Source organism: Phodopus roborovskii, unplaced genomic scaffold, assembly GCF_943737965.1.
Source record: "Phodopus roborovskii unplaced genomic scaffold, PHOROB, whole genome shotgun sequence".
NCBI lineage: Eukaryota > Metazoa > Chordata > Mammalia > Rodentia > Cricetidae > Phodopus > Phodopus roborovskii.
In genome coordinates, this window is record NW_026126540.1 from 29,757,416 (window position 1) to 29,785,000 (window position 27,585).

The following is a 27,585-nucleotide window of genomic DNA, read 5'->3' on the forward strand; positions in this document are numbered from 1 at the left end:
ATTTTTATCAGGATACTGTTTACAAAGCTTGTATTGTGCTTTTCTTTAGGCATAGTTTATGTACTGGATGGCTCATAATTAAAAGTACAAAATTTCAAGGTTTTTTTTTTTATCGGCTGTTGTAAAACCGTCAGCACTCTGTAAATTAGAGTGTAAATTAGAGTTAAAAAGTCACATACCCATTTGTGATTGCTACTTGCTCTTTGTTTCCATGCCTAATTCTGGACAAATGTTTTGTCTGTTTGGATGTTTCATATAAAGGGATTTACACAATATTTGATTATCTTGACAACTTATTCGGTGTAATTTTTAAGGTTTACCCAGGTTGTGGCATATTTCAGTACTTGGTTCTTTTTTATTGAGGATACTTTAGAAATGAGAAAAATACAAAGAAGTAAAAGCAATTCTTGTTGCAAGACAGCATTGCTCACGCATGGGTGTGCCTCTTTCTCACCTCTTTGGTGATTTTGTGGGCTTATACATGTGCATTTATATTTGTGTGTGGGTTGCAGTGAGATAATGACAGGTGTAGTGTTAATGGGCTGCTTGTGGCACCTGGCTGTACTTCCCTCTGGACAGTGGGTGATGGTGCATGCCTTTAATCTCAATATTCTGGAGACAGAAGCAGGCAGATCTCTGTGAGTTCAAGGCCAGCCTAGTCTACAAGGTGAATTATAAGACAGGCTCCAAAGCTATGCAGAGAAACCCTGTCTCAAAAAACAAAAGCAAAGTGGTTTCTCATTGCATTGATAATTCTTTGAAAACGTGGTCTTGTGACATTCCTTCATAGTAGGAGTAACTATTTTTTCCTTATTGTTGAAAGTTTAGGTGATTTTTTTTCATATTCTTACTATGAAGTAATTATAAATACTCCTGAATTGGACCTCACAAGGACACGCACATATACCACACACACAAATACACACACACTCTCTCTCACACACATACACACACACACACACACACACACACACACACACATACATACACGCAAACCAATGTGTTATCACTTTATGCCAATATTCTGATTCTTGTAATTCCACAATTCTGAAAAGAAGAAAGTAAATTGTCGTGTCTCCCAGTCATTTTACTTCCCTTCTTGGGGGATTTCTTTTGAGTTATAAAGTCCATTTAAGCCTTCATTAAACCTAGTTCAAACTCAGTTCTCAAGAACCACACCTAGTTTTGCAAATATTTAAATAGTCTAGTCATTAGGTGTTGGTGAAGGTACGGGAAGACAAGTGTTCTATTTGTGAAATTGCGCACTTTAGCAAGTTTGTCTCTGACAAAAATAACTTAAATATTCACCCATTTGACCCAGTGAGTCCACTCAATGTCAAAAATGGATTGTTAAGATCAAGCCAAGAGGTAGCTCTGTGCTAAAGAGAATTTACTGTTCTTGCGAGGAGTTGCATATGGTTTCTAACACCCACACGGTAGCTCACAACTGTCTGTAACTTCAGTTCTAGGGGTTCTCAGCATCCTTCCTGGCGTCTGGAGACAACACCCATACATGTGATGCCCATTCATGAATACAGTCACACATACACATAAACAAAATCAAATATTTTTAAAGATGCCATAAGAATCTTGGCATAAGAACACTGATACATTTAGTATTTATTGTCATTTATGGTGCATCAAGTATGTTACCCATTTTGTCCCCTGTCAGCCTGGATTATACCCAGAACCTCATGTACAACGATAAAATGCTCTACCACTGAGCTACCTTCCTCCAGTGGGAATTAATATTTACATGGATTACTTTAAATAACTGTTTTCAGAGCAAAATTGGGCAGGAAGTACAGGGTTCCCAAAGTGTTACAGCCCATAAATGCACAGCCTCCTTACACTGATATCCTGAACTGAAGGATGCATTTGTTACATTGGTGAACTCTGTCTCCATGGTTTTGGTCTTTCCACAATGTCATACATTTAGATTTTTGCAGTATGAAGCTTTTTATGACCAGCTTCTTTCACCTAGTGTCATGCCTTTAAGGTTCTTCCAGTGTTACATGATTTAATTTTTTTTTTCACCCGGGAACTGAATAGTATCTGGGTGTACCAGCATTTATCAATGAACTTACTAAAGAACATCATGGCAGTTTGGAGTGGAGTTCCTGTTAAGACTCTCCTACAGTTGTTTTCTGTGCATGCGTTCACAGCTTTAAACATACTTGGGTAAACACAGTAGCTCACAGTTGCTGGTTCATCTAGTAAAAATGTTTAGTTTTGTGACAAACTGTTTTGCAAAGTGCCTATAATGTTTCACACACTCATTAATAACATACACCCTTGCTAACATTTGGTGTTCATGGTGGTTTGACTTGTCCATGTTTAAGTAGGTATACAGTCATTGTTGTTTTAATCTGTACTTTCTTAATATGTATGATGTTGAGCATCTTTCTATATGCCTATTTTCTCTTTTCATACTTCCTTTTATATCAGGTCATATTGTAATACAGGGTACTTTTAAGTTTTAAAATGCCTCTGAGATTTTAATATGCATTTCTTTTGAAGTGTCTAGAGTAATGCCATTTTATCCTGACTTCATTGTGCCTCTACCCTGTAACAGTCATGTCTTCCTTGGCAACACATTTGAGTTTTCTAGGACCATAACCATGGTCCAGATGTATGAATCAAAATAATTAATGTTTAAACTAATCGAAAAAGGTTTAAATAGAAAATAATTTTCATGCTATGCTGGAAATAACTATTATTTTGTGACTAAACAAATGTTGTAAGCTTACTCTGACCCTCATCTAATATTGACGCAATTGTGGTGTTTGCTTTTAAAGATACTGTGTCCCTGAGCTTCAGTGCCATGAGACTTTGAGGCATGAGCCTGTTCTTGGTCACTGGTTTGACACTCTTAATTGGTTTAGTCAGTAGGCTGTCTCCTTCTCACATGAAACTATTACCCTTTGAATTGGTGTGTCATCTTACGTTCATGCTTCTGGACAATGGGAAGCACTCAGATGGCATTTTCTCTATGTAACCACATTGGTTTCTTCCTTTAGAATTTTCAATCTATCTGTTGAAGCCTGAAGAAAAAGCAGATACATTATTATTTTAAATCTAGGTTCCAGAAAAGGCAAGGCTATATCACTCAAGTGGATGGATTCAGGGAGCACTTACAGTTTTAGACAAAATAATACCTCTATCTGCTGGTCAAATTATACCACACCCTGAACCATTTTTCCCTGAGACATGGTTTCTCTGGGTATACCAGGCTGGCCTTGAATTCACAGAGATCATCTTCCTGCCTCTGCCACCTGAGGACTGGGTGTGCTCCACCATACCTGGCCTTGTTTAACTCTTGAAACAATCTTGAAATAAACAACTCAATCAAAACTCCAGGGCTAAGTTTGAGGTTGAAGAGATGATTTATGTTGTGCCAGTTTGAAGTTATTACAGTAAGACTGACTACCACCAAGGGCGTTGGAGGAAATTAGCAGGGAAATGAACAAGTTAAATTATGAAGTGGCTAGAGGATAAAGGTTGACTTGGCCTTCTAGCTTGCTCAACTAACTTTTTAAATACAATCCAGGCCCATGTGCCCAGGGATTGCACTGCACACAGGCCCTCTATCAATTAGCAGTTAAGAAAAATTCTCCCAAGACATGGCTACAGGCTAATCTGATTGGAGGAGTTCTTCAGTTGGGGTTCCCTTTTCCTGGGGGCACTCTAGGCCTATGTTAGGTTGACAGCTGAAGCTAACTATGACAGTCATTGAGGCCAAGTAGTACTGAGGCATTTTGATTTTGTTTCTAATGTGATGGGAATGGGGGGGGGAAATTAAAGTTACTGGAGTATAAATGGAGGGATCTAGAAATACGCAGTACCTGACATGTAATTCTATGATGTAGAAACACCAGACAAAGAATGATCAAAGGAGTATGGGGCTGTAGAAGATGTTAAAGAACAAAATCTATCTAGGTGTGGTCACATCCTCCAGGAAATGGGTAAGCTTGTTTCTTATGTGTGAATTTGCATGAGAGTGGGTTCTTGGAGACTTCTGGGTAGCAGAAAATTTCTCAAACTTTAATGTTTACAATCATTTTAACTCTATAAATTTTATTGAAAAAGCATACATTTATTTGACAAAACTAATGTGAACAGAATAAAGATATTTTCTTTTTCACATGTTGGTTGGTGAAAGACTGGAATAGTTCATCTTAATTTCATAGAGACTTGAAAATGAGTGTCAGAATCTTCCTTTTGCTATTTCTTTGGAGGCCAGTTACTATATAGGATGGACATTAAGCAATAGATCATAACATTTCTATAATATTCTGTCAGAACCTTTAATAATTCATTCATTTAATATCTAGTGTTCTATGTTTTAGACTTTGACTATATGGATTAAAGTTGTAAAATTCCCAATATTCAGGATGGAATGAGTAAACTACATCAGGGTAATCCTGTCCCATTTCTTTTTAAACATATATTGTTATTTTAATTGCCCACATTGATGATATAATATAGCATTTCAATAATGTATAACGTACATAATAACCAGATAAAGGTAACTGTCATGTCACATCAAACATAACTTTTTCCTTTCTTGTTGGAACATAGGTATTTGACATGATCAATTAATTGTTGTCAACATAGTTATCCAGTAGAACATTAGATTTCTTCATCCAGGTGGCTCCGTAGCTTAGTTGGCTAAAGTGCCTGTCTCATAGATTCTTTCATCCAAATGCACAATGGTGGCAGATATCTTTTTTCCGTTCCCCTCTATTTATGAGGGTATAGGGCTAAAGGATGAGCCTAAGAAGAACAGTATTGCACACCACATTGAGGGCTTGTCTTCCCCTTATAGGCAATTGCAGTAGATCCTTACAATCTGGAAAACTGAATCAGGTCTGGACTGATCTCAGCAACTGACCTGCAGCCTGAAAGAACAACACATATAATTGCTTTGAGGCAGGTGAGAGGGCTTAGAGGAGAGAGGTACCTGAATACAGATCTGATGACCTGGGTGTGAGTTCCACAAAATAGCTGGAGAGATATAACTGTCAAGAATTGTCCCTTTACTGTCACACCTACTCCTACATATACATATCCTCTCTTCTGCCTCCCCATGTGTGCATACATGTCTCTCTCTTGCTATCTCCCCCAGTGTGCATACGTGTGTGTGTGTGTGTGTGTGTGTGTTCCTCTCTCAATCACAGAGCCCATTTCTCTTACTCCATGATATAAGGTGATATAACAGGAGCAAGCCTTTAATCTCTGTATTTACCTTGATAAAGTGTTGTTCATACTGAATGAGTATTATAATTCTGGTTTCATTGGGAATCAATGATCTTATAGCTGCTTGTAGTTTACACATAGCCACATCAAAATGTAAGACCACACACACACACACACACACACACACACACACACCTTTATTTTAGCACCAAAAAACCCATCTGATAAGGTGGGTGTACTTAGGCAGTATGCCCTAGTCTGTGAGGAAGAATAAACTCAGGGATACTGTAGCAGATGGGGTGAGTACCCCACATACAGAATGCCTTCTAGGGAAGTTCCTGTCAAGGAAAGATGGCTCATTATCAGAAAGTCTTAATTAGTATGTGACATGCAGACTGGAACTGAGCTTCCACATGGGGATTGAACAACAACAAAGTAAACAGAGCTAGCATGGTGGCTTGGAGAGCTGTGAGAAAGGACAGACTGTGAGAAGTCCCTGGTGATAAAGAGGCTGAAGGACTTTAATAAGAGACTGTGTGGTATTGAACTTGATGTAGCCACCTTCATCTCTGCACACACCAGTCACAAAAATGTACCCACCAAGAGATTCTTTTCCTAAAAGAAGGTAGGAAATGGTTGAATTTCACACAATGGGTAGGAGCCTTAGGCAGCCACAGATTGAACTAATTTAACACAGACAATGACCTCAAGAAAGACACAGGGTTTCCACTGTCAGAGAACCCTTCCTAATCTCTTTATAGAACATTTCTACCCCATTCCGTCTTCGGGACAATTACTAAGCCAAGGCAGGGTCAACCAGAGTGAGGGTTTTCAGCTTCTGTCTGTAGACCAGCCACCTGACACTCTGAATGGGGGATGAGGGGAATGGGCAGAATACATACCTGAAAGGGCCATAGAAGTTTGGAACTCTGCTTTTAAAATATTTAAAACTTCCTTAACACCATGTTCACCCTGAAAAGTAGGAGGGGAGAGACACAGCTTTGATAGAACACTCTGACACTTGCTGGGTGCAAACTGTGTGTACAGTCAGAACAGTTTCAGGGAGGATACAATTGCTTAATCAGAATTGTGTAGAGACTAAAAGAAAACTAAGGGGGAAAGGTAAGCATGAAGGCTGGTGAAGTCTGCAGAACACTGCAGAGGCCTGAAGGTGAGTGAGCCGGAAACTGTTTTGCAAAAACTTCAGGATATGTCTTCATTGGAAGTTGGATTATAGAAAACCATGGGGATAAGTGTCACGTTCAGAATCTCATGCTAGCAATCCTACCTTGCAGGCAAGGCCCCAGAGGATTGGTCTCCCAAGGAAAACACACTTAGCCCCAAGGGCCAGTGCCTTCAAGACATCATTGCCAGTTCGAACCCCACCATCCATGTACACTTCAACTTTCCCTTTGACAGCGGCCACTACTTCTGTCAGAGCATCAATCTGAAAAAGAAATGCACACATAGATTCAGGTATTTCTGCTTTGTTTCTCATGGGGTCATGGGACTAGTCTCCTCTCAAAGTAATAGGAGCAAGAAATCACAGCAAAGACTAAGCCTTTCATGATTTTCTCCAAATGCGCCTGCAGTTGTGGGAACTCAGCATCCTCCTCACAAGGCTGGAAACTCCTGGGGACCAGATGAGACTCCTGCTCACTGTCCCTCCAGCTACTTTCCATTTTACCTCCAGTCTAGCTTCTGACTCTTTAAAAATCTATTCCATGTTAGAAGGTATGCTTGGCTCCTGTTTACATATTTAGGGAGACATCTTTCCATTCATAGTGTTCACTTTGGCATTATGGAAGCTGTCATCTTTCATTTATCCTCCTATCATGTTTCTAAAATGTTATAGTTAGAGATGTCCTCCACTGCTTGGGCACTAAGTCTTTTTTGTTTGTTTTTTAGAAGAATTAATATGATTAGTCATGCCTGAGTGTCTAAACATCAACTTGTTTCGGAAAACTGCAACATTTCTTAAGTCATCATGAATAGGCAACTCATCCCCAAGGTCCTCATCTGAGATATGGAAATAAGAACCTAGCAGCAACATCATAAAAGATCAAGTTATGCCTTTGGAAGAGAAAGGAAAACCAGGGTCACTTTGTCCTGGTTTCTCTTAGTTCCAGACTTGGATGATAAAACCTTGATTCCTCCAAGTGTCTTACCCACCCCCATCCCCATCCCCATCTGGCATCCACAGGTCCCTGGCTCCTCCATATCTACAAGGAGGAGGACAGCAGGCCTCTCCTGGAGTCTGGATGAAGGTCCTTGAAGAGGTCATTGTGAACTGCCTTTGATTATTATCTTCTGAAGAAAACCAAAGAGAAGCATTGAAATAGAGCCCCAGACCCTGACACAGTGGAAGGAACCCATCGGAAAGCTACTGCATCTGAACAGAAAAATAATTAAGAAAAAAACAGGGATGAAATAATGTTGTACTTTGATGTATGTATGGAGGGAGTACTGGATGTATTTTGGCTTATGTAATAAACTCATGTCCAAGTATTATTTGGAATATTTTTATGATTCTGTGAAAAAGGAAACATGAATATACATATGTATATACATACATATATACGTATACATACTCAGTCATACTCTAGTCATACTCAGAAATGCATCTGATAATAATTTAGAAATAGAATGCAAAATTCTATAAACCCTGCACGCAGGAAGCAGAGGTGAAGATAACTAGGAGTTCAGGGTCAGGCTGGACTACATACGAGTCTCAGAAGAACCAAAAATGTCCTGGAGATGTTTCATCAGGTGAAAGCATTTGTCATACCCAACCATACACATAAACATAGGCAAGCATGCACACACACACATGAGCATTCACACACACACACACACACACACACACACTAAATAAATGTAAACACTAAATTTAAAAGCAAATGCATGAAATAATAAAAGCAGAAGTTGATTTCCACCTAGGGTGCAGAACGGTCCATTTTCAATAGATTGGAACAGGAAATTTACTGGAGTTTTCTGAAAATGCTGTGTTTGACCCCCAAGAGGAAGTACAAAGACAGTGTTTTTTATGGAAACTCACAAAACAGGCTTATTCATCTCCTTTAAGGATTTCCTTTTATATATTCAATTGCCAGAGGCCTTGTTCAAGCTCAACGATGAGACGGAAGTGTTGAAAAGGTTAAAATCCAAAACTATGTTCAGGTCCTCAACCTGGTTTCCTTGTTGATTCAACACTCTGAGTCACTGCTTGGAGACAGGAGCATTATCTCAAAGCAATTTCTACTGAGGTTTTGGTTTTGTTAGTTGATATAGAAATGGATATTTTGTTTTGGAATGGATTTTCATGTATTGATACAATTTAAGGTCAATTGTGTGATTAAGTATATTTCTCCTCTTGTTTAGATGTTGTGTTTATATAACTCAGAAATGTAATGTATAATTTAGTACAGATTTTAGATAGCTACCCATAATAGTCAAAACTTATAATTAAGTTAGTTAGGATTTCTAGATATATAGACATGTATTTAAGATGAATAGGTATTCTTCAAACCTTTCAAGGACCTACAGAATATGGCATTTAAAATGTTTTAGGTTTTTCTTGACAGTGAGACATAACTGCTCCTGGCAACACCACCTGCGTCAGAAAGGAAGATGGGCATTGAAGAAACACGTTATGGAGTTTACTTCCAATATGGCAAGACTAGCCATTTGGACAAGATACTGCTCTTGTCTGGACTGTTTGACTTTGTGCTGTATAAACTGAACATGCAGAACCCACAGAAAAGTGACTGGTGATTCAAGATGGACATTGCTACAGAGTTCCTGCTTCATGGAAGAGTCTGCCATACAGTCTGCAGGACACAGAGGAAAGTGACTGACAAACTGCCAATACAAGAAGACAGTTTAACGTTTCCTGCTTTGCTGAAGAGTCTGCTAGACACATTATGGCCTAGGGTCTGAAGATGGAAGATTACAGAAGAACTTCAGATGACTGACAAGGCGAGATGTCTCTGTCATTTCTAGAGTTTATATACTATCCTTCTGTGGTCTTTGAAGGAGTTGAAGATAGATAGTTATGGTTAGTTTTCCTTAGGATTAAAGATAAGTTACACATAGACTTTAGACTCACAAAGATAAGATAGATAATAAAATAGTTTCTTTTAATCTTGGTAAATGTTAATGGACTAATTAGTGTTAACTGTGATTCTTATTTGATAACTGTTATGTGATATATTTTGCTATGTTAAGGTTAAAACCCTTCTTTTTATTTAGACAGAAAAGGGGAGATGATGGGAGATGCTGTTATGTATATATGTTTCTCATAATGGTTAATAATAAAGCACTGTTGGCCAATAGGAAAGGAAGATAGGAGGGACTAGGAGACAAGGAGGAAATAGGAAGTAGTAAGGAGGAGAGAAGATGGAGAGTGGGGAGAAAGCAGTATGCCAGCAGGCTCCCCGGTAAGAGAAATACATAGATCAGCAGAAATGGGTTAATACTTAAGACAGAGCTAGCCGATAAGAAACTAGTACTGGGCTAACAGATTATATCATATACAGAGTCTCTGTGTGCTATTTGGGGCTGGCGCGGTGACGGGACAAGACCAGTGGTGGTGGGTGGAAAAACTGTACTTCTTACAGTTAGTTGTATCAAACTTTTTCTCATTGAAAGGAAATATATGAGAAGAAATGGAAAAAAGCAGATACAAAACACATTATTTACAATGAAGCCCTACTAACTCAGCCAGTGAGCCAGGTTTGTAAGCCAGATCCTGGCAATGAAGGGGGCCCTTTTAGGTCCCATGCTCACGTGCTTTTCCTTGTTTTCTGCCTTGAGAGGCACAACTGACTATACCTCTCCATCCAGCTTTCACTGAGAGACACAGCAGAGTGAGCCTTTTAGGCCTGTCGTTCACTGTTCTCACTAATTAGTGCCTGGGAGAGAAGGGGTGGTGGCACCTGAAATCACTTAGCTCCACAAGCCTCCACAGCTGGAACAGCTTTGGAATCTCTGCTTCTTAGAATCTATCAGTTGAAGAACTAATCAAGAACACACTTATCAGATTTTAATTTTAAGGATGGTCACTGATGGGTTGTTTCAAATATTTTTTAAAAAGCAAGAACCTGGAAGCAACCTAGATGCCCCTCAATTGAAGAATGGATAATGAAGATGTGGCACATCTACACAATGGAATACTACTCTGCAGAAAAAAATGGTATCTTGAAATTCGAAGGCAAGTGGATGGCACTTGAAGAAACCATCCTGAATGAGGTAACCCAGTCACAAAAAGAGGAACATAGTATGTACTCACTCATATATGGATTTTAGACCTAGAGCAAAGGCTCACCAGCCTATAACTCACACCACCAGAGGTACTAGGATACAAGGTGTATTCTAAGAGATTCATATAAAGTGCCTCACAGAACTGGGAAGGGACAAGTCCCCCAGAGCACATGGGAAGTGGGGGGGCAGTGAATGGAGAGAGAAGTAGGAGAAAGAGGGGGAGGAGAGGAAAACACGTGCAACTAGGAAGATTGAGTCCAGGTAGGAATAGAAGACAAGAGGGGGGGGGGGCGAGGGAGAGAACACAAAAGAGGGAGCCAATATTGGTTTGAAGAGAAAATTGTCGGTCTAGAGACCTACAAGACTGCCACCAACTAACAATTTGAGCATCCGTGGAAAGGCTACCATAAATGCCCTTCCTGGATAGTGATATCAACAATTAACTTATCCATGGAGCCCTCAACTAATGCCTGTTGGAAGCAGAAGCAAACACCCATGCATAAACACTGAGTCAAACTAGAACCCAGATGCAGATGGAGAGGACAAGACCAGGCTGCAGAAACACATAGAAACAGCTGACCTGAACAAGAAAGAGCTAACGGGCCCCCAGACTAATAGCTGGGAAGCCAGCATGGGACTGACTCAGGCCCCCCTGAATATGGGTCTCAGCCAGAAGGACTGAGCAGTCTAAGGGACCTCAGACAGTGGAACCAGGATTTATCCCTGGTGCACAAAAGGACCTTGTGAACACATCCCCCATGGAGTGATAACTGCCTTAACCTAGAGACAGGAGAGAAGCCCTAGTCCCTACTTCAAATGACCTGTCAGGTCTACATGACCCCACCTGGATGACATTGCACTACATATGGAATTGGGGTGAGGGGATGGGAGGGGAGGGTGGTTAGGGTGCATGTGAGAGGGCAGAAAGGATAAATGTGAGGAAAGGAGGGAGAGAGGGAGGAAGGGGGAGGTAGGGAGGGAAGGAGAGGGAACTGGGATCAACGTGTAAAATAATAAATTAAATAAAAAATATGTTATTTGAGATTTATGGCCAAATATACTTGTATGAAAAGTTGTTGCTATTTTCTGAGTCTATGTGAATTTGGCCATGTGTATGAGTATCCAGTGAATATCCACAAAACAATTGAAATCTCTGAGTTTTCTCAGTCTGTTTCCATGGCTATTTCTCACACATGTTAGAGCATGTCATCTTGCTGAGTTAAATCTTGCATAACTATGTTCTATGAATTGTTATCAGGCCTTGTTGCATAGCTCTTACTATGTTTATAGTAACTCTTCATCATCGATCTGTGAGCCTTGAGTGGGAGGGGTTTATGAATACATCTCATTTAGACATGAGTACTTCAAAGTCCCTAAATATTGTCTTGATATGTATCTCTGTCCTAACTGCCATCTACAAGAAGCTTCTCTGAGGGTCACTGAAAAATTAACTGAGTACTATTTCTTTCAAAATAAAAATTTAAAAAAAAAGTAAGGTTCAGTAATTCTCACAGTCAGGGAACAGAGGTGGGAAGACTGAGGGGCCAAAGCTAGTATGGGCTACATGGTGTGACCTTGTCTAAAACAACAAACAGTCCAAACAAAAAAGAAATGAAGTAGGAAAACACTGAAATCAATGCAGGTGCTCAACAATGAGGAGTTGATTATATAAATTGCCCATTCATGACACATCATTGAAAAGAAGACTTATAAATAAAAGTATATGCCTAATACATTGTGCAACTAATATGAAACATATTAATATCTATATTTAAAACCAGAAAAGGTTGATTATATTAATAAGTACATAAAATTAGCACCAATGATTGTGGTAAAATGAAGGGTGTTTTTAAATCATTTTCTTTTGTTCATGGGTATTCTATAAGAGGCAAAAGGAACAGAAGAGGAAAAAGTTTTGCTTATGTTTGTTAAAAATGAGAACAGCCTTTGGGGAAAGATAGCATAAATATATGTATGAAGACAAATCAACAACTAATTCCCATGTAAAGACACTTACTCTACTTCCCTTTCCTCACTTTCTTACTCTCAAGCACCATGCAGAACAGAGACACATTGGTGAGCTATTGTAAGCTGTTACAGATTTTCATTAAAGATTCAGCCATATGCTATGTATGCACTAGTGAAGCAGTGCATTCACTTGTATTTTGAAAAACACTTCTGCATCCACGTGAGATGCTGCTCCTTCCTGCATTTTGTCAGGCAGGAAACCTTGAGGTTTCTAAACCTCCATGAAGACACACCGGCTTTAATCTGTTCACTGCTGGCCCAAGACAAGGTCACCCTGGCTATTGAGCATCTCCCTTAGTCTGCCTCTTTATCCATTGTGAACTTGTACACATCATTGATGTCTCTAAACTCCAGTATCCCTAACTATAAAATAAGGATATATCTGTTTACATATGTTCTACAGACAGTTTGCAAATATAGTCATGTGTATAGTAGGCTATTATTAGTAGTTACTCACCCTTAAAAACCATAAGCAATACTTGTGATAAGGGAGATGACAATGTGTACCAGATTCAGTAGGGGGCTTTTGTGTAGACAAGCATAGAGCATTCAGATAAACCCCTCTGTAGTCATCTTACTTACTGAAGCAGGAACTTCGTCAAGCTGCCTCCCACCGTGGTTGGAAACAAAGATGCCTTGGACGTTGTGTTTCACTGCTAATTCTGCATCCTCTTTTGTCAAAATCCCTTTAAGGATAATGGGCAGTCGAGTTATACTTTGAAGCAAGGAGAGATCATTCCAGCAGAAAGAAGCACTTGGAAAAGACATGGAGGCAGAATGTGTGGAATTTCTCTGTAGAGAATGAGAAGATGGATATTAGTCCCAAATGCTCACATTACTTGGTTCACTAAAAAGATGAGACACACTTGTAACACCATTATTTATAAGCTATGAAAGCTGAGCAATGCTACCCAACACCAAGTCTAACCCCTTCCTTTCACAAAACTTGTATAAAGAATTTCTACTCCAATGACTTGTTCATTGACTATTAATCAATGTCTTTGCCTGATAATTACTCTAGGTTTTAGAGACACAATGACAGATAAGACAAATCTATACTTTAAAAGGGTTTAGTATGTGAGATGAATAAAAAAAATGGTTATGAGTCAGTTTGACATTTTCTTCATTTATTTTCTTTTCCTTTCTCTTTCTTCCTTTCTTTTCTTCTTGTTGGATTTCAAGACAATGTTTCTCTGGGTAATGGCTCTAGCTGTCCTGGAACTTACTTTGTAAACCAGACTGGCCTCAAACTCACAGAGGATTACCTGCTTCTGCCTCCTGAGTGCTGGAATTAAAGATCTGTTCCACCCTGATATCCAAACTATACCTAGAACTCGAAAAACTAGAAATCAAACTACCAAATAATCCAGTTGAAAAATGGGTTACAGATCTAAATGGAGAATTATCAACAGAACAATCTCAAATGGCAGAAAGACACTTAAGGGAATGCTTAACATCCTTAGTCATTAGGGAAATGTAAATCAAAACCACTCTGAGATTCCATCTTACACCAATCAAAATGGCTAAGATAAAAAACAGCAATGCTGCTTATGCTGGAGAGGATGTGAAGGGGAACACTCCTCCATTGCTGGTGGGAGGGCAAGCTTGTTTTGCTGCTATGGAAATTAATATGGCTATTCTCAGGAAATTAGGGATCAACCTACATCAAGACCCTGCAATACCACTTTTGAGCATATACCAAAGGAGGCACATTCACACCACAAGGACATTTGCTCAACTATATTCACAGCAACATTATTTGTAATAGCCAGATCTTGGAAACAGCCTAGATGCTCCTCAATTGAAGAATGGATAAAGAAAATGTGGTATATTTACACAATAGAGTACTACTCAGTGGTAAGAATCAATGACATCCTAAAATTCGCAGGCAAATGGACAGGACTAGAAAAAAATCTTCCTGAGTGAGGTAACCTAAAACCAGAAAGAAAAATATAGTATGTACTCATTCATAAGTGGATACTACACGTAAAGCAAAAGATACCCAGCCTACAATCCATAACCCCAGAGAAGACTGAACCCTCTTACAGAAACAGATAGAGAAATCTACAACTATTGGGTCAAGCTCCTGGAGCACAATTGAAGTGAGGAGCATAAATATGAACAAAGTAGTCAAGACCAGGAAGGGGAAACCCACAGAATCAACTGATCCGAGCTAGTGAGAGATCACTGACTCAGGTCTGACAAATAGGGAACCTGCATAAGAATGAACTAGACTCCCTTAATATAGGTGCCAATGGTATGAGTGTGGCAATATATGAGACCACTGGCAGTGGGTCCAAGATCTAACACTAATGCACAAACTGACTTAGTGGAACCCATTCTATATGGAGAGATACCTTGCCCAGTCTAGACACAGGGGTGTGGGGAGTGGAAAGGTGCCTTGGTCCTGCCTCAACGAGATGATGGGACAGACTTAATAGATTTCCTAGGGGAGGCCTTACCCTTTCCAAGGAGTAGATGGGAAGTAGGAGCACGAATGGGGGGAGTGGGAGGAGAGAAGGGAGGGGGAACTGGGATTGGAATGTAAAAAAATATATTAATAAAAAAAAAAAAAGATAAAGGCCTGTGCCACCACTACCCAGCCACTTTGACATGTTATGGTTGAGCTATGCATGGACTAACGAAACCAAAACAGTAAGAAACTTAAAGTAGGTATTGCCCATTATCTATCTAGCCTTGGCTCACAATACACAGCAGATTTCCTTAAATTTTAATTTGTCTCTTGGTTCAAGGGCAGCCAGAGGAATGGTAACTGACCATTACCATTGTCGTCATGATTTTCACTCTCAAGGGCATGCCATCTCCCTCAATAGTTACAATTTAATGAAGGAAGTGTCCATTGTAGTTCCTTAATGAAAGTTTCCAAAAAAACATGCTGCAGTGCCCCGATGTGTCTGGGGGAGTTCTAAGTATACAAAGAAGCAGACTGGGGCCAGCTGGCTGGACCAGATAGCTGTATACTTGTGTTGTGAGTGTCCTCTTCCCAGAGTCAGTTTGTCTATATGTTCCATGCGAAACAATCACTTTCTGAATCCACCATGAAACTGAAAATATTAGATGAATACTGTAGTTTATTCTCCGGTTCTTACATAAATCCTCTCTCAGGCTCCCCTGTCTCCTAACATCAGACCTGGTTGAATATTTCTGATGAGGTTCTGAGCAGCTTCAGAGATGGGAGCATTTGGTCTTAAGCTCTGCCTGGAAGCTTGGGCAGCTGAAACTGGACCATCCACTTTAACTGCTACCCCTCTAGTGTCTGCCACAGCAAGGCAGGCAGGGGAAAATATTTGTGGAAAAGAAGGCATGAAGGAGGGAGGGAGGGAGGGCAGGAAGGAAGGAGAGAGGGAGGGAGGGAGTACTGGATGAGAGAAGGAAGGAGGGGTAGAATGAGGAAGGAAAAGAGGGAGGGACAATAATGGTCTCTACATATCCCAAACACTTCTAATAAGTAATGCCCTTTGAGTCTGACATCTTTCTTACCACTTCAGGTGAACGGAGGTCCTTCAGCATTATGTTTGCCTCTAAATTCAGTTGGTTTCTTATGTCCTGTCGCCTCTTGCCAATTACTGGTGCATCTACAGTGATCACCAAAGCTTTGAAACCCTGGCCTTCTGCTCTCTGAATCAGCAGTTTGTTGAGCTCCCAGTCTGACTGCACATAGAGCTGGAACCATCGGAGGCCTCTGGGGGCAGCAGCAACAATGTCCTCTAGGGTACAGCTGGCATAAGTGCTGGTGATGTAGCAGATGTTGGCTTCTTGAGCAGCTGCAAAGCAGAGGGTGTGACCCAGTTTGGAAGGCAGAGTTGTTTGAACTAGCCTCCCTGGCCCAGTTTCCCAGAGAGTTTAGTGAAAGCCCAAGCCCATTCTACTTCCCCACAGGGCAGGATGAGAGAGTGTGTAGTTCAACCGAGAGGCCTATCGTGTGTGCCCTCTTCTGTGTAAGCTGCTCTATAAGTCTTGTTCTCCATAATGAAGATTTTCTAACAAGAGATGCTATTGAATCCCCAGACTGCTGTTGGGTATGTTATACCCATTGGGTGGGAAAGCAAACCTCCTATGAATTCCTTGGTGGAGGAGAGGGAATGAATAGACTGGAGATTGTTCCACTGCAAAATCATGAGCTTTGTAGTAGAACACCCACATATCTGAAAACCAGAAGACTGAGTCCCACTCCTCCTTTTCTATGTGGCTTTATTAATTCCTTTATATCAAATGGAAGAGGTAGCAATGTATGTCACGGCTATTAAATTTATTTTTCTTATTTCCTGCTTTCATCATGGCAGTGTGTCTCCCCAGTAGGTTAATATCACTATGAAGCTATAGCAGTGGCCAGAAAATTTGGCATAATCAAAAATCAATGCCAATGCATATATTTTTATAGTCTAGATACATAATGTTATGCAAACAATGACTTAAGCAATCCCTTTGCTATCAATTTTTTCAAGGTATCTTTGTGTAGTTTTGGCTATCCTGGAACTCACTCTGTAGACCAGGCTGGCCTTGGACTCACAAAGCTACTTCTGTCTCTGCCTCCCAAGTGCTGGGATTAAAGACATTCACTACCTCTGTCCAGATTTGCCACTGGCCTTAATTCCAACAAGATTGACGCCCTGAAGGCCTTTCTGTAAGAAGACTTGATGCCCCTGACACTATTGTGGGTGAGGCCTCACACCCACTTCTAGCCTTCTAGAAAGGGAACCTTCAAATGGAATGATTCATACCTCTGGCTGTGCTCCTTTCTCCATCTGCCCAGGCAATAGAGTGAAAGGCGGTGGGTGAGATACAGATGGGGGCCTTGATCTCCTGCCCTTGGATTGTGGTCCTGGTGTCCACCTCTGACACATCTCTCAGGTATCTGGGGCGGAGGCGGAGTCTGCACTAGGCAATAAGGTGGATTATTCTCTAACATGGTGATACTTTCTGTCTGCAATTGGGAGCCTGATTCCAAATGCCAGTCAGTGCAGATTTAGATCTCTGAGCCTTTGGTGGGTTAGCAGTGTAGGCTCAGGAAGAGGCTAATTGCCACGAAACCATTTCCCCACATTAACCCAGCAACTCCTGAGCTGTTGGAGAACCAGATCTACTTTAGCCTCTGCCTTGCTGTTAGAGTCCTGCCTCTGTGACTTCCTGCTCAGTGCTTAGATGCTTAATTTAGTCTTTATCAGCAATGACTAGACAGGGAAAGAAAAGGAAGGAAGGCATTTTAGGTGTCCCCAGAAAGAATGACAAAGCAATTAAGAGCCCAAATCCTAGAAAACAATCTTGTCATTGTCCAGTACCCTCTTGTCACCGCAGGAGCCTAATTCATTGACTTATACACTGCTTTAGGGAGGTACAGCAATTCACAAATGACATATAAAACACTATTTTATGACAAATAGAAACTTGGCTATAGCTCTTGTCAGTCGACATATGCTCCAGCCTTTAATTCTCAAGTCCAATTCTCACTGGAAGCAACCTTCCATTATCCCTAAACTACCCTTTGATCTCATTTTCTTCAAACTTGAGTCCTTTCCCCTCCAAGGCAGAAGTTTTAGAAGCCCAGGAGCTCTAGGTGGACATGTAGGTTTCTCTGCCAGGCACCCCTGCTGGCCCTGTTCCATCTTTACATGTTACAAAGTTGCTGGCACACAGAGAACTGCTAACTCACTTGCCCTAGAACTAAGACGGATTTTTGTCTATAAAGCTTTCGCCCAACTCCCTATGCCTCAACCCCACACCACGATAAAATAGCACAGAAGCCAGCCATTTCCCTCTGTGTGCTGTGTTCGCTGAAGGCAGACGCCAGAACTGTTGCCAGGAGCTCTTAAGCAGTGTACATTAGAGTAACAATAGAAAGGATAAAGAGAAGACCTTTTAAATGCTGCGACGTTGTCATTGTTTGTGATGCCCTCATCAGCTTCTCCTTCAATAAAGTCCCATGATGACTTAGACAGCTGCTCTTGTGCATGCGCCTTAAAGTCTGCCAAAGACACCAAAGACATTTCTGGACCTTCAAAAAAAGCAAAACCCGAACAAGCCCATTGAGAACACTTTGGACAGAAATGGAAGGCCAAAGGGGACCCAGAGTGTGAAGCTGATTCGATGTAACATCTATATTTTGGTGTTCTTTAACTGAGTGTATTTACTGCTGACCCCCAAACCAGAAAATTTCCATCCTCTCATGGCCACTGATGATTTGGTCTTCGAAATATCTACCATGACTGCTTCTAATGTTTTACATCCCCTGTTTTAGATCTGGTTGAGGCTGTGCCACCTCTTAAGAGATTAAAACCCTCCTCCAATTGTCTCTTGTCTCCTCATCTCCTTCCAGGTGGCTGAGATCTTCATGAAATGGAAGTTTTTTGCACTCCTGGTGTCTCTAAGTGCCCATACCACCTCACTTGCCCCTTTCCAAGACCTGCCTCCTGACTGCCTTCGTAGCTTCATGTCTCAGCGGCATTACTTTCACTTGGCTTCATATCACTGTGTGAAAAACAAAGTCATGTCTGACCTTATATCAGTGTCCAGGAAGTTTCCAGGATGTCTGAACTACCCAGGGATGAAAGCAATTTATTTATTTTTTTGATTGCTCCTTGGCTGTGTGGTTGGACATGTTGCCAAAATGTCACCACCTTTTACCTCTTTGCCAAGAACACATCATGTTTCCTTTTATTGCCATCAGTGATCTGAATCCTGGAAATGGTACATGGTACTTGTGATGTAAACACATAGAAAGAGTGAAGAAGGCAGAGTCTAGTGGTCACCGTTAACCTTTCCAATAGGGGTAAGGACAGTAAGATCAGTAGCTGAAAATATGCTGTAGACACTGGGGTTGGTCACAGCATTCAGGGCTCTTACATGATGAGAAGATTCTGGAAAAGGATGGGAGACAATAGTGAAAAATTACCCCGGGCCTAAGAGCCAAATGACGTTTAGCTTATTGGCTGAGGGAAAGGTATATGCCTCAGAAGCTCACTCTCCAATTAGGATTAGAATAAAGAAAGGACCAAACAGCTAAGTGAAAATGTGAGGTGCTGAGTACCTCGACTGGGCTAGAGATGAGGCAGAACTGGCCTGAGGGTAACTGGAGCCAGGAAAATGTCTGATAAAGTCCAACGAGAAGTACCACATAATTCCTACCTAAAGGGCTAAACACAAGTTCTGTGACAAAAAAATCCAGGGTCCCTGGGATGTGAAATGTTTACATGGAGGTGAGGAAGAGGCCCTGGACTTCATCTATAGAGCTTTGCATAGACAACCTTGTCAGTGGATGGGCAGGAAGCTCCCAAGGTGCTGAGTTAATCTGACAAAATCCAGCAACGATATTTAACTCACCCCTACCTACTGATGTGTCAAAGCAACAACAACAATAAAAAAAAAAAAACCCCAGGCCAATGAATTACTTATTTAACAACCAACTATCTTACAATTGCTTATTCATAATTCTCTGTGCATGGAAAAGTTAATACAATAGCCCTTAAAAGGGTTTTGACATAATACCTGCTTTCAAGGTTAGAGCTTGGTTTATGGCTAGAAACTGGTATCAGCGGGGCCTGATAAAAGCAATTTAGTGTTTCTGAACTGTTATTATAAACAATGTGGCTTATGCTAAACATCTGCTTTCCTTGTAGGAGCCTAGGACTTTGGTGCAGACAGTAATCGAATAACCAGCCCCCAACATGAGCCTGTAGGCACAATCTCTAACACATCTCATCTTAACATTAGGGGATTCAATGCATTTCTTGGGAGCTTATACTTCCTGTCCTAACTTTCCTTTCCATCCTTCCACTCAAATAACCCATAGCCTCAACTATATGATGAATTCTGTGAATTCTTTTGTAAATCCATTGACCTACACCCTGTACCTCTAGGCTTTAGGATGGTATGACACTGAATTACATTGTGTATGTGTTAGTATTTCTCTGTGTGCCATGTCTCTGCTTTGATTGGGGGTAAAATTCCAGCATATATAATTTGTTGGCATCCTGTATATTGCCCATGGCAATGGTCTTGTAAGCCCATCTAGCATAGAACCTGCACAGAGCTGGAGTATAATCCAAGAGAAGCAGTTCAGAGTTACCTGTCCATAGTACTGTGATTATGGAATTTGAAGGCTTTTGACAATACAGCATTAGTCTCAACATCCTTAAATGTAACCAAAGTGGTCTTGTTTACCTATACCCTTCTAATCTTCCTATCTACTAGTAGCTGTCAACATCTCTGTTGAGTAGACAGAGGCATAAAAGCTAATGGGTTGGGTTTTTAAAATATTTTTTTCTTATTTTACATATCTATTCCAGTTCCTTCTCCCTCCCTTTCTCCCTTGCCCCACCATCACCCTCCCATACCACCCCCCCCAACTCCACAAGGAGGGTGATGCTTTCCAGGAGGGGTCAACAAAAGCTGTCAAGTCATTTGGAGTAGGAACTGACTAGGCCCTCCCTCCTGCCTCTAGGTTAAGGAAGTATCCCTCCATGGAGAATGTGTTCCCAAAGTCCTTTTGTGCACTAGGGATATATCCTGGTTCCACTGTCAGAGGTCCCTTAGACTGTCCAGGCCTTCTAACTGAGACCCATGTTCAGGGGGTCTGAGTCTGCCCAATTCTGGATTCCCAGCTATCAGTCCGGGGGACCCATTAGCGCCTCCTTGTTCAGGTCAGCTGCCTCTGTGGGTTTCCGTAGCTTGGTCTTGTCCTCCCTCTCTGCATCTGGATTCCAGTTCAGCTCAGTGTTTAGCTGTGGGTGTCAGCTTCTGTTTCCATCAGCTACTAGATGAGGGCTTTATGATGGTGGATAAGTTAGCCATCAATTTCATTATCAGGGAAGGGCATTTAAGGTAGCCTTTCCACTGTTGTTCAAATTGTTAGTTGGGGTCAGTCTTGTAGGTCTCTGGACATTTCTCTAGAATCAGTTTTCTCTTCAAACCTATAATGGCTCCCTATTTCATGGTATCTATTATTAACCTCTTTCTTTTTGAGTCATAGAGAATGAGGCTCAGAATAAGAAACTTGTGGGTGATTAGACAGTAAAGCCATGTAGGCAATGACTTGAGAACTATAGCTCCTGTTAGCCTCCAAGGATAGATGCTTGCCTCAATTCAACAGTAAAGAGCAACTTTGTCATAGTAGTATTTTAAAATGTAAATTTTATGTAACATTTACATATGATGTATAAAGTATATCTATAAATTTTGATCAGTAATTTAAATTACATTTGAGAAAATTTGGAAGTTTTCAAAAATTACATTTTTGAAATTCATTTTCAAAAATTACATGTTTAAATAATACTTGAGAAAATTTTGGAAGCTTAAAGATACAATTATCCATTTTTATTTTTATGATATATGTAAAGGTCAGTAAAGTACTGAGTTCATTATTTTTATTAAAAGAACAATGTAAAAGTATGGTTGAAGGGGATCGGTTATACTTTGCCATTCAAAGCTTTCCACAAATTTGAGAAAGAACTTAGTTCAGTGTTTTTGGATACTGCAATCTGCTTCACACCAGAGTTGGAAGGGAGGATTCTGTTCATCCATGATCCCTTGTGTGCCCATTTCCTCTATCTCATTTGTGAGCTTCATGTCTGCTCTTTTTGACTCTGATTATCTTGAGAAACAGGCTGGGAATAAGGAAAAGCCTTTTGTTTCAGGAACTTTATGTCCTCAAGCTTCTTTAAGCTCTTCTTATAGGGTTGAAAATTGGAGAAACAATTTATAAATAAGTGATCATATGAAAATCCAAGAGCAAGGATGTTTAGAGTATCTGCTGTTTGGTCTGATGTTCAAACCCTGATCTCTGATACCTGACTCATGATGTAAACTGGGCTGACTCTCTTGTTGAGGAAGACATTGTTTTGTTCAGGGTGATAATCAGAGCTGAGTCGATTATCCTAGACAACTCATTATTTTCCTTTGAAGATTTTATATGCTGCATGTTGCTATTACTTAAGAAACTCTAGAATACTGGATTTTGCATTTAGTTGGAAGACTCTGGGGTCATCTGTGGGGAACTAGGCGAGAATCATGGGGTACTGGGAGACAAGGGGGAGGAGGAAGCAGTTTGTCTCACTGAAGGTTTCTTTGGTAATACAGGACATGTCCTTGGCTGAGCTCTGGGAATTTAGGCCAAGATTTTGAATGTCAAAGATAAGATCAAAGCCACAGTTTGGGAGATTATAGTATCCAAGGTTGGCTAAAACTGTTCCAACCTCAAGGATAGATGTTGCAAAAGGCAGGATAATCTTCAAAGCTTTTTATCCACAGCACTTATCTTTTTAAAACGCAGTAATGAATCCATGGCTGAGTTATTTAGGGAGAGTAGAGCAGGATGTGGCTCTGTATGCTTTCAGTGTAAGGGGCCTAGGACTGAGGGCCTGGTCCCTTAGGCAAACAGTGGAATCACAAAATCATAAGGGAACTATCCCTGGAACTAGGTAGAGAAGGTCCCAGGACAACTATAATAGAAGTACCTAACCCAAGAAGGATTAGATTAGTAAAAGGTCTTCCCTCAGAGTAATGACAAGAAAGGAGTGTTCCAGCACAGGGGCGTGTGGAGAAACAGTGTCACATTTGTATATGTGTTTAAAGTGAGGAAGCAGAGGCACCTGTTCAGCCAGAGGCTGCAAGAATTGGTCAGCAGTCACAGTCAGCTTAGAAGTAATTCTGGTCAAATCTCTGGACCATCATGTTAAAGGCACAGGACCCTTTCAGGCCATGATGATCATTCACTTATTTTATAAGACGGTAATTCCTCTTCTTCACCCCAGTGACCCTCAGCCACTCATTGTCTCATTGTCTTGCATTCCTTTTCTATAATGTCACTTTCTTTCTTATCCTGTGGTTATGTGCTGTCATGGGGAGTGTGCTGTTTAGGTGTTTCTCAACCCTCTCTGCACTGGTGCAAGGCACTGATTCATGCTTGTGTTCTACTCCAGGGACTTACGTGTCACAGCTCTGGGACTTGCTCATCCCAGAGCCCTTGAATGCATTATCAGAAGCATCTTGACACTCCTTACTTACGTTTTCTTTTCTTTTCTTTTCTTTTCTTTTTTTTTTTTTTTTGTTAAATTCTCCTTAGATTGCTGTTCTACATAACCAACATTCACAATAAATAAAAAATAAGTACAAAATAATATTTTATAGTTTCCCATGTTGAATAATGCCTATCAATACAATAACATTGCTTTGTAGCCTTTTGTATTGTAGCTGAACTAGTTTTCACAAACTTTGTTAATTAAGTGGGTGCTTTCTGTCACTTAGAATTCAACCACTACTTTAATATCATTTTGTCTATGGGAAAATCTGTTCTGAGCTCCAAAGGAACAACTCCCAAGTAGAGTGTTGATGTCCAACTATTGTTAATTGTTTGCTTTTTATAGGAATTAGAGACACTGGTAGTGTTTAGGAAGATTAGGGGATTTTCTGATTCAGTTAAGCATGAGATAATTTCATTATGCATGTTTGGAACAATATGATGCTTCCTTTATAAAAAACAACAACAACAAAAAAGATGGTGATGGCAACAATACATTGTAACCATTTGTCTAGTGCTCCATAACACTAAGTACACAAACCACTAATGTTTTAATTCTTTTTTGTCACCCCCAAAAGAAAATACTATTGTCCTCCATTTCACAAGTGAGAGAAAGACGAAAAGACTTCATACAAAATCACACACCTAGTAGTAGCTTGTTCGGATTTCAGTTGCCTGGCTGCTAACCACTATGAAAAGAAGAAAATATCTTTTGCAAAAAGTGGCATATAGAATGAAGGAGTGGGCTTGTACCTTAGATATTCTAAATGCCATGGTCATATATAGTATTTCACTTCACCTGGCAACGTCACAATTCTACCGGGAAATAGACGGCTACCAGATAATCAAGCAAGCCACCAAACCACCAACCAAACAAAACCACCAATCCAGATCTATCTCAGCACCTTATAAAACATTCTTCCATGTGCTACAGCATCTGATGCTCACAATACAGAGGGCATGGAAGAGTTTAATTTCAGATTTTAAAAACCCATTTACTCCCGACACATTTGAAGTCACATGGAATGGTGTATGGAGGAAACACCACACCAGCTGTGCAGCACAGGGTGATCTTGGTCAATCCTCACAAATTCAAGCCTAGTACTGGGAAAGGTGCCCTGAGTGATCCCTTGAGATCACTGTCTTGCCTCTAATTGCTCAGCATAGGGTATGCAAACAGACAGAAGTTACACAAATGGTTCCTCTTCTTTTCATCATAGGCCAAAGAGTTAAAAATCCCAAATGCTTCCACGTCTAAAACTGACTGCCAGCATGATACTGTTACATTCCCGACTTCACACCGTGGCAAGTAGTCAAACCACAATGCACGAAATGACCTTGACTATGAGCAAAGTACAAGTGAATTTTGTTTTTAGACAAATTTGACCTTCATCTCCGGGGTGTCCCATTATGCATACATCAATATTCCACCAGCATATCTGTAGCACTTGCACCCTAAACTAGAGAAATTTCTCAGTCTCAGTCGTTTAAGGATAATTAGGATTACATGGCTAGTTCTACCCAGCAGGCTTGGTATGGACATGGCATGTGATAGTCTGCTGGTAAAATTTAGGATGCTTCATTTATGCTGCTATAGCCATGCAAAGGCCTCATCTTCCAAAAGCCACAGCTATGAGATGAAGACAGCTTGGCTTTCTGAATCTCTGTTTGGAAAGGGTTAACATTATATGTCAGATAATTTTAAATGAACAAATATGTATTATTTGTACATATACATTTTTATGGTAACTCACTGATGTTTCAGAATATACTTTTACAACTAGCAACTAGCTTTAGCTAGATATCTAGGTGCTGTCCTAAATAGTGGAGATTAATTGAAAGTTGTAGTCTTTCAGTCTCAGCTCTCAGGACACTTACAGACAATGTTGAAGATGGGGGTCAATATTTCATTCACGGTTTACTGGTATGATTTAGAGATTAATATGAGTGATTTTCTAGGGAAAACTACTGGAAACATTGGGGGAAATCTCCATTGCTTCTAAAAGGGGACTTCAGGTGATGCCGACTATCATTTGTACAAGTTCCAGGAGATACTGAGTTATAAAATCAGGACATCACTATCTACCTCAGGGCTCTCTCAAGAACTGAAGGACTTAGTAAAATGCAGAATTACAGAATGATGCCCAATAAAGGCTTTGAGAGATATGCATTCTGGGAGGGTGTAGAAAAACATGAAAGCCCCCTTTCCCTTTGATCTGTTTCCAGATTCATCTATTCCATTCAACTATTGGCTATCTATATGCCAATGCCACCCTGTCTTGGTTCCTGTTCTTTTCAGTCCTTCCTAGATAGATCTGTAGACTCATCTGGGAGCGGATCATAATCCTATAAAGCCAGTCTACTGAAGGCAACCAATAACTGCTTTCAAAGGAGCAAATATCTCCAAATAAATGACACAAGTTTGTTTTTTAAAAAATATTAACTACATTGCTTTTAAAAAATAGTAGACCTGTCACTGTCTTTTTCTTGTTGTGACCAATGCTCCATATAATAGGCACATCTAAGGGCAAGGACCTTATAGGTTCTCAGAACCCCTTTAAGTGGACATAGTTTGATCGATTTCTCCTAGGGATACATACACATTCTATAATTTCCAGGTTTAAATTCACCAGACTTAACTTTTCTGCATGCAGATTCTTTGATACCATAGCTTCCTCAAATAATGGCTAAATTCCCCCCTGCCACTTATCTTCATGTTAGACTCTTTGCCAAATTGTCACACAGATGCTTAACCTAGGTAGTACTTCACCTGCTGTGTTATCTTCTCTCCAGCTTCCAAGCATATAGACAATAACCCAAGACAAACCTGATTCTAAAGTCTTCCAATAATCAGGAATAGCAGTATGTAAGCGGCAGCTATGCAAAGCCTGGTGTAGTGGCTCACTGCCCAGAGCAGGGGTAAAAGATATTCAAGGATAAATATTAACTTTTGGTGAAACAGTTATCAGGGAAGTACTAAATAACTAGTGCAGATAAAAGTGAGTTTTGATGTGAATTTGAGTGGTTTTGTAATGCTTGCTTCCAAAACTAATTGTTTCCAAGACATTACAAGGACCCTGAAATCTGTTGTAATATTAAAAAACTTTGAAATAAAGTAGTTGCTTATTTGCTTTCAAACCACCTGTTCATAAATATGGTTGACGGAAGGAATATGAGTGATTTCAGGGAGAGAGTTTAAAAACCCCTACACTGGAAAAAGGAGGCCTTTGCCTGGGAGTTGGTGAGCAGAAAGAAAAACAGGTAATACCTTGAAATCATAGACAGAAGAACAGATAATAGGTTCCTATGGGCAGGAAGGTAGTGAGGACCTCGGGCAGGGGAGCATTAAGAACAATGCTGGTCTCTACATACTGAACCAGAAAATCAAATCAATGTAGGAGACAGGGAGACTATTAATATTGTTGAGGACATCCCTCAGTAAAGAGGGATGATGGATTGAAAGGGGAAATGAAACTGTACTCAGAAAACAAGGGAACGATGTCCTCAGAACAGACTGTGTGATTCATTTAAGTGACTAATTTATTGACTGCACAGATCCTTCCCCTCTTCTTCCCCAGCTGTTATCAGTTGCTTTTATATTACAGCAGCATGCAACATTTCAAGTTGTTGCAATACACCAGACACATTCCATGAAATATTTTATTTGATTGCCTCACCAGATACATGGTTCAATGCTGTTTTCCCCATTTCTCAGAAAAATGGATGAGGTTAATTAACCCGCTAACCCAGTGTGCAGGCTTGACCATTAGCCTGATGGGATTTAGGATTGCCTGACCAACGCCCTTCTGGGTGTGTATGTATATGGGTGCTTCCACAGAAGCTTAAGTGAGTGACGTGAGCAGCTCTGGACAGAAAGTTGTAGGTTTGGGACCCCAGGCTCAATAAAAAAGAAAACAAATGCCTGCAATGTAAGCATTCCAGTGGCCAAGGCAGATAGGTTGTCAGAAGTTCAAGGCTAGCCTGGACTACATAGTGAGGGCAAAGATTGCATTAATGAAGCTATAAAGCGCTGTTCACACAAAAGAAGGAAGAACAGAATAAAA

General features: G+C 40.4%; 1 protein-coding gene across 1 annotated transcript; it reads right to left on the reverse strand.

Annotated features, from left to right (window-relative positions):
- Positions 1 to 4,770: 4,770 nt before the first annotated feature.
- Positions 4,771 to 26,393, reverse strand: Hao2 (hydroxyacid oxidase 2). Its single transcript, XM_051199205.1, has 8 exons — positions 26,292 to 26,393; positions 18,364 to 18,502; positions 17,232 to 17,383; positions 15,991 to 16,274; positions 13,072 to 13,281; positions 6,488 to 6,646; positions 6,102 to 6,171; positions 4,771 to 4,901 (listed from the first exon to the last, which is right to left on the reverse strand). The coding sequence occupies exons 1-8, from the start codon at positions 26,323 to 26,325 to the stop codon at positions 4,846 to 4,848; spliced, it is 1,104 nt and encodes a 367-aa protein (XP_051055162.1). The 5' UTR covers positions 26,326 to 26,393; the 3' UTR covers positions 4,771 to 4,845.
- Positions 26,394 to 27,585: the final 1,192 nt, after the last annotated feature.

Bases quoted from the DNA above. Each gene is read 5' to 3' on its own strand.
- Hao2 (XM_051199205.1), bottom strand. From the start codon at position 26,325: ATGCTTGGAAGCTGGAGAGAAGATAACACAGCAG. The intron at 16,275-17,231 runs GTATGAATCATT...TCTGCTTTGCAG, and splicing joins AGAAAGGAGCACAGCCAGAG to CTGCTCAAGAAGCCAACATC. The intron at 4,902-6,101 runs GTATGTATTCTG...TTGTTCTTTCAG, and splicing joins AACTTCTATGGCCCTTTCAG to GCTGCAGGTCAGTTGCTGAG.